Source organism: Manis pentadactyla, chromosome 3 (assembly GCF_030020395.1).
Source record: "Manis pentadactyla isolate mManPen7 chromosome 3, mManPen7.hap1, whole genome shotgun sequence".
In the NCBI taxonomy this organism is placed as follows: Eukaryota; Metazoa; Chordata; class Mammalia; order Pholidota; family Manidae; genus Manis; species Manis pentadactyla.
Window position 1 is genome coordinate 86079271 of NC_080021.1, and position 13324 is coordinate 86092594.

The 13324-nt window shown below is 34.6% G+C and overlaps 1 protein-coding gene across 1 annotated transcript in view; it reads right to left on the reverse strand.

Moving 5' to 3' along the window:
- Positions 1 to 13324, reverse strand: part of SNTG1 (syntrophin gamma 1) — a 787875-nt gene that overhangs the window by 303968 nt on the left and 470583 nt on the right. The window contains exons 3-4 of the mRNA XM_057498090.1: positions 11800 to 11853; positions 4623 to 4757 (exon numbers count right to left, since the gene is read on the reverse strand). Of these exons, the coding sequence (XP_057354073.1) occupies positions 4623 to 4757; positions 11800 to 11826 (162 nt within the window). The 5' untranslated portion in view covers positions 11827 to 11853. The remainder of the gene's footprint in view (positions 1 to 4622; positions 4758 to 11799; positions 11854 to 13324) is intronic.

Consider the following 13324-nt stretch of genomic DNA (forward strand, 5'->3'; position numbering starts at 1 on the left):
TGACTAGAAGGACCCAGACAAGGTGAGACATAGCCTTGTACTAGTGCCTAAGTATGAAAAAGATTTCTACCACCCAAAGGGTTATAGTAGAAAACTTACTTTTGAATTTGATTGTGGATTAAAGAATTAAAAACTAAATCTCCTGAGAACTTATAAACATGCACTGCCCCACAGGTCGTTTTCAGATAAGATTCACTCTGCATGGCTTCAAATCCCCAGTAGAGAATTTAGTGTAAAGGATGTCTGGATTGCTAGTATCCTCAGGCACCTGGCAAAAGCAAATGCAAAAGAAAATTCTGTCTCTGTATCACACTACAGAACCCCAAGGAAACCCCACAGAGCATCAAAGAACATGACCACACCATGAAAAATCACAGGAGGAAAGAAGGCATAAGAGGTAGTCAACAGAACACCATGCACACAAATCTGAACCAAATAAAAGAATAAGATCCACAATGATTGCAGAAACTAGAGTTCCAGAAACACCTGTAAATAGGAGTTTTAACATGACTAATAGAATGGGAAGAAATATCAAGTGCATGACAGTGAGATAAAATATGTAGAAAATATAAAATGGTGTGGAATAGAACTTCTAGAAACAAAAAACATAATTACCATAATCAGAATTTCAATAAATAGTTTAAACAACAGACTAAATCTAACCAAAGAGAGAGTTAGTGAACTGGAAGGAAGACTTGAAGAGTTCTCCTCAGTACTCCATGGAGACAATTGGTGTATCATGTGAAAGAGTATGAAGAATCAAGGAGGTTGATCTCACATCTATCTAAAAAAAACTACTGAAGGGAGGAACAGACAGAATGGGAGATAAGCACAATTTTTAAAACTTATCATTAATTCTGAATTGAAGAAATGCATAAATCCTCATATTTAAGAGTTCCTATGACTCCCAAGCAAAATAAAATAAATCTTCATAGATGCATCACAGTGAAACTGCAGGTCACCACAAGCAGGGATTCCTAACTCAGAAAGCCCTCAGAAAGAAGGGACAGATTCCCTACAAAGAAAGCAGAATTAGGTAGCTGGCAGACTTTCCAAGACTCCAAGCTCCATCTGAGAGCTGGGGAACAAAATATAACAAAATAAAGCAAAATGTCAACCTTCTTACAAGAAGAAGGAACAAAACAAAAGATTTTTAAATATCTACCTATAATCTGTCCATTTATCAATCATCTATATACATATACATATATGCAGATAGAGCAAGGAATAGGTTTATGTTATTTATAAGTAGTAAGCAAACAATTAAGGGGATTATAAACACAACATACAGATTGGTTTTTCTCTATGGCAGGGACAGAAGCTGTCAGTGAGGCAAGGGTCTCAGATTTTGGGTAGCAATCTCCTTATTAAGCTGATGATGGGCACAGGGGTGACAACATCCTTTTTAAAATTCAAATTATATGTAATAAAGTTAATTTGTGTAAATGTGATATATATTTTTATATCTGTAAGGTTATAAATAAGAACAATATAAATGATAAGCAAATGTAACCATGTATCATTTCTATACAATGCTCAGAGGAGTGATGCCACCTATTAGACTTAGAGAAGCTATAGTTTTGATGATCTTCTTAACTAAGTCTTTCTAATTAGTTAACCTGGGACTAACATTTGTCCCCTTGTTTCCCGTATTTTCATGTGTTTTCCACTGGATGTTTCCATGCTGAAATTTATAGGAATCTTAAGGAACTCCAATCAGCCTAAACATTCTTGAAAAAGAACAAAGCTAGACACCACACAACACACTTGCTGATTTCAAAATTTACCACAAAGCTACAGTAATCAAAGTAGTGTAGTACTGACATAAAGACAGACCAGTGGAATAGAATAGAGAACCCAGAAATAATTCTTCACATATACGGTCAAATTATTTTTGACAAGGGTGCCAATACACAAATGATATCAGGAAACTTAATATCCAATGCAGAAGAATTAAGTTGGATCTTTACCTAACACCATACTCAACAAGTAACTCAAAATGCATCAAAGACATACATGCAAAAGGTAAAACTAGAAATTCTGAAGAAAATAAAAGAGAAAATATCCATGACCTTGGATTTGGAAAAGACTTCTTAGATATAACATAGAAGTTGAGCCAACAACAAAATTAATAGACAAATTGGACTTCATCAAAATTAAAAACTTTTGTGCATCAAACGAAGCAATCAAGAGTAACAAAGCAACCCAAGGTTAGAAGAAAATATTGCAGATCATGTATCTGATAAGGAATTAACTGTGAACATACACAAAAAAGAATTGAAAAAAGTGAGTCAGATATTCATACACCCATATTCAAAGCAGTATTATTCTGGAAACAAGCCAAATGTTCATTGTTAAGTAAATGGGTAAACAGTGTAAGCAAAGTGTGGCATATACATTCAAAGGCATATCATTTGGTTTTCTAAAGGAAATGAATTCTGACACATGTTATAACATGGATGAACCTTGAAGACATACTAAGTGAAATAAGCCAGACATAAAAGAACAAATGTTGTAGATTCTACTCACGAGTCACTACACAGAGACAGGAAGTAGAAAAAGAACTGGGGGAGGGGGCATGGGTAGTTATTGTTTAATGGGCACAGAGAGTACAGAGAATAGGATGATGAAAATAGCGGTGTTAGATGCACAACAATGTGAATGTCTCAGTGCCACTGAAATGCACACTTAAAAATAAAAATAGCTAAAATGGTAAATTTTATGTTATATATAGTTTACCATAACAAAAAAAAAAGCAATTGACCATATAAGAGTGGGTCTGTTTCTGGGCCAATTATAGTGTTCCATTGATTCAAGTGCCTATACTTATGAAAATATCACATTGTGGTCATTACTGTGATCCTACAGTAAGTTCTGAAATCAGGAAAACACTCCAAATTTGTTCTACTTATTTGAGATTGTATACTATGTCCTTTGTATTTCCATGTAAACTTTAGAATCAATGTCTATGAAAACGTCTTGGGGTTTTGATTGATACTGGATATTTGGGAAGATACAAAAACATCAATATGTCATCATTAATTCATGATCATGTTACATTTCTCCATTTGCTTCTTTATTTTCACTTCCTTTATTATAGTTTTGTAGTTTTCAAGGTAGGTTTGTATACATTTTGTGACATTTATTCCTGACTATATTATCTCTGAAGTTTTGTGATTTGCATTTTTATTTTGTTTGTTGCAAATTAGAGAATACAATTAACTTTGGGCATTGTCCTTATTTCCAATAACCTTGCTAAATTTGTGTTATTCTATTTTTTTTTGTAGACTCTTAGGTTTTTCTATGTACACCAACATCACATCTAAAATAAAGTTATTTTACCTCTTCATCTGTAATTGCAATGCAAGTCCATTTCCTGACCTGCCATACAACCAACACAGTATTGAGTAGAAATGAAGCAAGTGATAATTCTAGACACTCTCAGAGAGTATGTTCAATGTTAACTATAATGCTAGTGAGAAGTGTTCATTAGGTGTTTATCAGAAAAAGGAAGTTCCATCATATTCAGACTTTGCCGAAAACGTTTCTTATAAATGAACATGGAATTTTGTCACATGCTTTTTTTTCCATTTGTTGATGTTATCATAAGATATTCTTACTTGTGTCTGAATTAAGCATTCTCTTCAAAACAGACTAGATCTATATGTATTAGCTATTTTAACAGCAACATTTAAAAAAATAACATTATTTCATTGTTGAAATACTTAGTTTTACAGATTACAATATTTTTTACTGATTTAGAACATGCATGATATATTCATTCTAGAGAGTTATATGAATCAAAGCTCTTCACTGAAGAGAGGAAGGAAGGAAGGAAGAAGGAAGGAAGGAAGGAAGGAAGGAAGGAAGGAAGGAAGGAAGGAAGGAAGGAAGGAAGGAAGGAAGGAAGGAAGGAAGGAAGGAAGGAAGGAAGAAGGAAGGAAGGAAGGAAGGAGAGAGGGAGGGAGGGAGGAATTGACCACTATTCTTTCATTAACTAAAAGGAAGAAAGGGCAACCCCACGGGAAGAATTTAATCAGCCTTGACAGCTAGACCCATGATTGAGGATGATTTAAATGGTCTGTGACAAAAGAACAGTTAACAGTCTGCAAAATGTCCATTACCTTTGGTTAGTTAGCAAGGGCCTATTGATTTAGGACCTGGTGTGACTCCCACAGGATGTTAGCGAGAAGTTAAGTGATAACTCAAGTTCAGCAGTATTCACCACCAACAAAAAAACACTCCAAGGTAAGTCTGCTAATACACTACAAATTAAATCTTCATGCTAAATGGCTACAGATGTCTGGGGAATCCAGGAAGCCAACTGTTTGATACTTGCTGTAATTTTCTTCTAGATCACATATGGCAACATTGTTAAGATGGTGTTTTTAATGCTGTTACACAGTAAAGATAAACTAAAAATCGGGTAGCTGTGCGCCCAGGTTATGAGTATTACACAAGGGCCGTGCTTATTTAACAATGTAAACAAAAATTACATGCAGGATGATAGACTAGGTTCTGAAAGTAAAAGAAAACTATATTAAGAATTTTCTATAAATAAACATTTTTATGAATGAAAAACAAAAGCAATAAAATCTTCAACAGAAGGAAAAGCTACTTACACCAGAATAGAAAGGCTCACCAGACACGCAAATCACATCCTGTTCCTGGATCATCAAAATGTCTTTGGCTAGGTGCAGCCGGACTTTGAAAGGCTCCTGATTACCATCCTGCAGCAAACAAACCCCTGTCTTTGTCTTCAGACACAAAAAAGAGCAAAACAGAGAAAAAAATATACTTAGTTTACAAATTATAATTGTATGGCCTGTTCACAGCAAAATATGATGAATAACATAGCAGAGCTAGGGAAAATGTAGTCTGGTGAGTCTGAGATGTGACATTAATATAGGTGCAGAGGAAAGGATTAAAATTTCAGGTAAAATAGGCCTGATAATGGGGTTTATGTCAGAAAACCCACAAAGATCTGGGAAGTAAGGAGTATAGTTTATATAGTGTATCTGACAAATAAGGAAAGTTTTGTATAATACATACAATCTAAATATAAAACTTTTTATTATAGCTTTATTGAGACACAATTCACATTCTGCACAATTCACTGCTTTCAAGTATACCGTGCAATGTTTCTTAGTATATTCATAGTTGTAGCTATCACTACATTCAATTTTAAAACATTTTCATCACTCCTAAAAGAAACCTATTACCTCGTCTCTCCACCCAGTACCCAGCCCTAGGCAACCAGATCTGCTTTGTCTCCATCACAGCATTTTAAATTTGAAAATGTATCTATTTAATACCCTTTCTAACCTGCACTAGTTCATCATTCCTAGATGCCAACACACACAAGAAACTACACACACTCACACTTTGCATAGATGAGAGAATGAGGATAAAGAGATGAAGTGAACTGCCTAAATTAGCACAGTTAATTAAAACAGACTGGTTTAAGACCCAGGATTTTTGATTCCCAATTCACTCTTTTTGCTTGACACATTTTTGGGAGTTGTGAAAACAGCCTCTGAAGATTTCTGAACCTGCACTACCTGTCTGTAAACCAGCCCCTTAGTAATCATTGCCAGAGACCTTGAATCTGGTCCCTCCTGAAGCATGCCGGTGTTACGATACACACCCTGCAAAACAGGAATATTCTCCCCAAGTAAGTAAAGTACACTTCATGTGCCCATTTGTCAGAGATTCAAAAGGAGATTATTTTGTGATGGAATGAAATCTCTGGCTGTTATTCTGCATTAAAAAGTGGATGGGAACAATGACTACTTTGGCAATTATACTTTCATTTAAAAATTATTGTGTCATTCTTAATTTAGAAAAAGAGATGAGTACATAGAAATACTTAGTTATCTTTAGTTTCTAATGAGCACAAACTCCCAGGCAAATACCAGTTTTTCTTTTGGAATATAAATTTACATGTAGATTGCTAGGAGTTTGTTTCTTTAAAAGAATGTTCCAGAATGTTGATGAGACTATATTTAGATACTGCAGCCTCCAAAGATAACTCTTTCTGTAAACTCTTTTATCTCATGTGCCAATACATACCATTATACCATTTAGCACATATGCTCTTATGTTAGTCAATAATTATTTTGTAATAGTTATGAAATTTTTAAGGAAAAACACATTTTTTCAGGAACATGGATGGAATTATTTCCTTCTCTGTGAGACTGGCACATAGCAGGTGTTCACTAAATGGTATCAACACATCTATTTTAGAGTATGAATCAAGTTGATATGTCTAGAGGACAAAAATTTTCAACAAAAGTAAATTATATTTTCTTTAATACAAAACACAATTTTCGACATTTTTCACATGGAAAAACCTCTCTCATGCTTACAATGTGATCTTGGACAGAAGCCAACTTTGAGACTCTGTGAGGCAGCATGGGGAACAGACAGGTATAAAATAATATCAAAGCCAAGTGAACATAATTGAGTACACTTGCTGATTTTACAATGTGCAGTAATTTGGGCCACTTTTTCCCCATAAGTGTAACGTAACAGATGATAATCATCAGTGATGCTCTGTCTCAATTTGAAGATGAAAAAGGGGCTTTTCCCTGAAAGCCCACAAGTACATCATTGTTACACATCAAAGAGATATAAAAAAGCATCCAGGAAAATTTGGAGGACTTAAAACAGCTCTGCAGCTTCTTTCATCACATTTCTGATATGGGCAAAGCTCCATTCACTCAAATAATGTGTAAAATGTCCCCTAATTATTAGATAGTTGTCTGAAAAACAGAATACAGACTTTGAGCTCACTTTTGGACCCTGAGATGACAGGAGTGAGAGAAAGCAAAGAATAAGGTGGCTTAAGTATATATACCAATAAATCACTCTTTGGAGAAGACCAGCAGAAAGCTAACAAATCTAACAGCAAATTCAAGTTAAAATACCTACTCCAGAGGTTAGAGATGTTATATATATTCTACTATGAAAATTCAGCTTGTGTACATTAATATACTTTTACAATCCCATACATGAATTTTGCATGACAACAAAGTTAGATATGAACTAGACAATAGTCCCTGACCTCAGAGTATTCCTACTTGCAAAAATATTCGCATAAGGTGTAGTATGATAGCTGACATGGGGGCAGTGTGGAGGGAAATGAAATATTCTCGAGGGGAGGAGTGTCAATGAGGCTTTGTTAACAGAAAAAATGCGTAGCTTGTTGAAAAAAATGCACTGAGGTAACAATGATTAGAGGGGGCAAAGCTATTTTGTTCAAGAAGAAAAAAAATTAGTAAAGATGTGGAAGTATGAGAATGTGTAGCTCATATGCTACAAGAAGACAAGCAGGAGAAGGCCTCCCGAGGCCAAGCAGAGCCTGAGCAGGGAGCAGTGCCAGTCAGGGAGGAGGTGGGCCGAGGCCCTGTGGGATGTGCCAGGGTTTGAAGGTGATGCAGATGCCCTAGAGACATTTGAGCAGTGAAATAAAGTGTTTAAAATTATGTTTGTAAATATATTTCTCATAGCAGAGTGGAAGATGGATAGGAATTAGGGAAGCCGAGTGAACATAATTCAAAACATAGTTTTTGCTGACATAAAAAAACATCAACCTTGAGCAGGAAATGTCAGACTGGCAGACAAATGCATTGGATTAGGAGCTGCTAAAGAAGATCAAAGAAAATGGACAGAGTCCATTTCAGGGTGCTCTCCTGACTCAGATCTGATGACGCTGATGAAGTGTGATCACACATTTCACATATTTGTTGTTTAATAACCACTGTGTGCCCAGAAATAGAAATTCATTTGACCCTCCTAATAAACCAGTGCTTCCACACTCATGGACTGGATGGGAACAGAGGAGCAGAGGTGAGTGGCCATCAGGATTTGAACCCAGGCTGCTGGGCTCTGGATTCTGCGCCCTCAGCCTCGCTCTGGTTTCCCTCATGCAGGATCACCTGAGGGACACCTTCTGCAGTCCTCCCGTATACAGTGACATGGCAATCAGTCCCATTTCGGTCACTAAGGCTCTCCTGTGGGAATGCCAGGTGTTCTGAGAAGGACATTGTCTTGAATGTATCAAAGCACTGACCACTGGAGGGAAGAAAATGAGTAAGAATCTACTCTGGACCTGACAGATAATTTTCCTACCAGAGACATGCCGCTAAGGGAGCACAGGACACCATCTAACATGGGGAGAGGCTTGATGATCTGCATGCTCATGTGACCCATGGATTGCTCTGGGAGAAGAATGGGAAACAGTGTGAGCAGCACAAACTCAAACAGTGCAGCTGAAAAATCTATACAGATCTGTGGCCCTAGGTTGTTTAAAAATAGAAAATCAACTAAATAATTACTGGCCCACATTTCAGTGTAAACTGAAGAACTGAACTCATCTTCTCTCTCTTTCTTAACATGACAATGATTTGTCTTCAGACTTTGTTGGCTGTGTATGTATCGCCCATGAGTGAGGAAATGTATGTGCCATATATAATGTACAAATGCATTATGAAAATTATAAAACATACATAAAATTATTTTCACAGGATAATTCATTAAAAAAAGATATACATTCGAATGTTGTTTTCTTGGGTCTGATGGTTGATTCGATACATTGAAGTTGGATTTTACAAAATTCACATGTAATATTCAAAGGCAATACCTCTTGAGTACTTAAAAGGCAGTGCTTGTAAAGATCTAGTCACTGACTTGTTTTCTGTCAGTTAGTGAAATGTACTCATGAATTTGCATGAATTTACTTTTTGTTTTAAAGACAAACCTCACATTTAAACTTATTAAGAATTTCTGTTTAGCTTAAACCTAATACCTTTGCAAGTTTGCAAAGCAGACTATTCATTTTCTACTTAAAAGTTAAGGCCTCTTTAAGTTCAAATCATTAAAAGAACTAAAATGTATATTGTGAGACTTTAAAATCTGTTCCTTATCTTGAAATGTATTTGCAATAGCAAATATAGAAACTACAAACTGTAAGAAACTAGGTGGAGACAGTGGTGTGCTGTGCTACTACTCTTACAGAGTATCCTCATTATTTCTATATTTTGGTTGCTAAGTGTAACAATTTCTTCTGTAAGCCTATGGTTTTAGGTGCCATTTAATTTTTTGCACTGTACCATAGAGTCACAATAGTGGCTAAAACATTAATTTCATCTTATTTATTGTTATCTCAAGAAGATCTCAGTAAGTTATTAGTGTCTTCATTATTCAGGATTATTAATCTATAGGACCTGGTACAGTATTTTACTCAGAGGAATTCTAATATTTGGTTGCTGAATCATACTCACAGGTTATATTTTGTTTTATGAGGGACTAGATTAAATTATATGTGTGTATAAATTATTAAATACTAAATATATGTTATAGAGAAATATGTACTTCATGGTCAACACAAATTTATGGATAATATCTTTAGGAATGCAAATATGAAATATGAAGAAAAACTTGACTTAAGATACTGGCTTATTGAACACAGTTATTTTCATAACACTTCTAAAAGTAGAGAAATCAGTAATATGCCTAGCTGTCCATATACTTTTTTTTCTGTATTGTAGATTTTGCCTTTGTTCCAATTGTATTTTCTATCTTCATGTTGCACCTCTCTATCCCAGTTCCTTGAAAGAATTGTAATATTTTCTTTTTAAGAAGAGCACTTCCTTAAACAATACATAAACCTGTCTTTTAAAAATGACCTGTATTAGAAAATTTTAAGACATTTAAAGGGAACTTATCTGAGCATATTTCTATTTCTTCTTAAAGAAGAGACTTCCTGTTATCCACATGGGAATATTCTAGCTAGATATGTCTGATGGATGTGGATATCAGATTTTCATCTTTAATGCCTTATTAGCAGTCAAGAGAAAACAAGTTTCATTTAATATATTTTTTACTAGGATCTAATTTCCAGTACTGTAGAACTTTAGAAGGCAGGCTAAACTTAGACTTGGGAGCTCCAAGCTACATGTTATGGTTTTATTTTTAACTAATTAATTAAATGGTACTCAACATTTCATAAAAATCTCTCATCTGCAAAGTGACAGAGATAAGCTGAACTATGTTTCTTGTCCACTTACATGTTCTGACTAAATTTCAGAGAAACTAATTGACTCTGATCCATCTTCAGGGCAATTTGATTATCTTCAGTGTCTTATAGCTCTCTACCCCTGCCAGTCCAGCCACATGTGGGAGACACATGAACCCTATTGCTGAGCAGTTATGGACAAGTGTATCTCACAGCTGAAAATGGTAGATTTTCAAAGGTCTCATTACAACAGAAACCTACTGCTACAGGAAGCAAGGGAAAGATGATCACAAGGGCACTGCCATTGTAAAACAAATCTGCTGGACCCTAAGAAGAATCTGATGTGTATTTCAAATCAATGTATCAAAATAATTTGGTTTAAAAACGGTCTGGGAAACGAGTCTCATGTCAGCCTTCGACACCCCAGGTAAACCATTTGTTAAAATAGTATTTGGCCACAACGCAGTGAGTACTACATGAACCTTGTATGTATTTCATTTGTGTCTCATTCACAAATACCCATTCAGTGTGAATGAGTGCTGCACTATCCCAAACATAGGATAACACTTTGACAGAAATATTAGACATGCCACATTCAAAGTTAAGAGTATAAAATGGCACAGAATTAAAATTGGTGCTTCCAAATTTAAGCTGCTAAAACATTACTTCATTTTTAAAATAAAAGTATGAATTGATAGGTGCTGGGTTAACAAGATGAGTAAATTAATATACTCTGTCCTTATAGTATGCAGTATTGCACATGAGATAAATTCTTAATCAAATAACTATAATGCAATTTGAAAAGTCCTGGCAGATATGTATGAAGCATTTCCATATGTAAACTTTTGAATATAAAAATAACATAAGTGTTATTAACATTAATTTTCTGAAAGTCCTTATGAACATTCCAAACTTTGAACCAACTGTGACAAATACTTTTTAAAAGAAGGTATTTTTGCAAGAAATTTAACACATGATAATTCAGATGAAAAGAGCAATCGTTACTCATATGAATAACTGAAATTTTGTTGGTTTTCTTTTAAATCTATCATAGGTAATACATTTATGGTTGTTTTTTCTTGGGTTATTTATACACAAAAATATATTTTAAGTCTTTTAATTAAATACAAAATATTTTAACCTATGCATGCTTGCATTTTGCCTGAATGAACAAAGCAATGCTTTGAATGTTGTATGTTTTGTAAACAAATAGTCTTTCTTCCTGAAATAGCAGTTACATTCCTGGGGGCCCCAGGTCCATGCACTGCTGGCTGCACACCTGAACAGCCTTTAATGCCCTTGAAAGGGCAATGTAACACTTCAATTCCTACTGACAGTTCTACTGAGCATCCGAATTGCCACATGTTAGTATTTAAATAATATTGAAATACTTAAATAATACTGGAATCATAAAATCATAGGATTTTAGTGCTGAAAGGGACCTTAGATGTCTTCTAATTTATAACCATTTATGTGAAAAGAATCACTTCCAATACTTCTACTGTATGAAATCTTGCAGTGCATAGTTTATGGAGAAGAGCAATCTATCATATCAAATATGCTCCCATCTTCTCCTTAAAGAAAGAGTGAAAATCTGAGGCTTCTCCAGGCATTATTTGGATTTCTGGTCTTGCAGAAACGAATTATAGTCTGGAAAGGAAATGGACACATCACCCATCCCTCCACCCAAAGTAGTGTTCCACTTATATAAAGGAGGGCCAAATATTTTCTATTTAAAACCTGTTTTCCTTATTTTAAAAGCAGAAAGCCATTTAACCTACCTCCTCACAGGCAGTCCTGAAATCCATGTGCTATGGCACCACAAAGGATGTTGTCTGAAAAGACAGAGAAATGGTAAGCCATCAAGCACACCGTCAAGAGTAGGAAAGAAGGTGAATAAAGTGTAAGAAATAATGAAATAGATTCTGTGGACAAACTGTGTTTATGGTCACCAGTGGGGAACAAGAACTCCCAAGGTACAGTGAACAGAGGGAGGAAGAGATGAAAAAAGTCTTAACCCCTACTTTTGTGAAACACACACACACTGCCACTGTTCAGTGAGATTGAGAATGTGCATTTCTGTGTACCTCTCCACCCTCTAAGCATTCAGACTGATCTACATATGATTAACCTCTTCTCCCAAGTGTTACCTCATTCTCAACATTCATTTCTGAAACCTACATTTGCAACTGGGAAAGACACTTCAAAAGGAGTAATTAAAAGTTGCCTTTCATGTGGTTATCACTTGAAAAAAGGTTGACTAATCTTTCTCTTTTTAATTAAAAAGCTACATGCTTGAATAATTCTCTCTGTAACTTAACAGTTTATTCACAAACAGGATGATGTAAGGAAACAAGCTACTTATCAGAGTGAATAAAAATATTAAGATAAAGCAATGTATGAAATATCTAATATAGATCGTTTGTGGTCACTATCATACCTAAATGGTGGACATAGCCTCAATGCATATAAAAGTATATAAGTTTTAAGTGCTTTTAGAGAATTTTATTTTAATTATATGATAAACTTAATAAAACAAAATGTCATCATATAAAATTGATACCTGGACACTATAAAAAAATGCAGAGTCAAAATGTAATGGTTTATATAAATGAGATTTCAAAGTAAAATGTACAGTAAATTTCAAAATAGAAGACTTTGTGCTCAAGATTGTACCTCCTCTCAGCCTTTGGAACAGTAACTATAGTGTCCTTCTTTGTCATTTCTGCTGTATGAGATCAAACATTTGGTCACATAAGGTGAGAGTAAAATAAAGTTTACTTGTGCTGCCACTGGATTATTACTCTTTCTTCTGAAATAAAAAAGATTGACCATTTTCAATAGTAATTGAACATGCCACATAATATATTGAACACTTTACCTAAATGAGTCATGATTTGTGGGCCTATTTTTATCTTATCGAAAAATGCATATGATTATATTTAAGTTAGATAGCAACAATTCATTGGCAAATAAAAAGTTAATATGATGATAAAAATAATTCAATGGTATAAATTACTTTATACCTTGGTATCCCTGAGAAATCTGTCATTTCATTAACAGTTATTTTTCAAAATTGATCTAAAATTTGCATATAAACTGTAAATAGCCACATATCTCCAATTTTGATATAAAGTTATTCCTTTACAATAAAAATCGGAGAATTTCAGTAATTTGGGGTTATATAAAAATATATATTAAAAAGAAAGCCCCAGCCTCAAAATGGAGTCACTTTTATTAGGGTCCATATCAGCCAACCAAGACTTAATAACTAACTTAACTACAGATTCAGCATACTCAGAAATG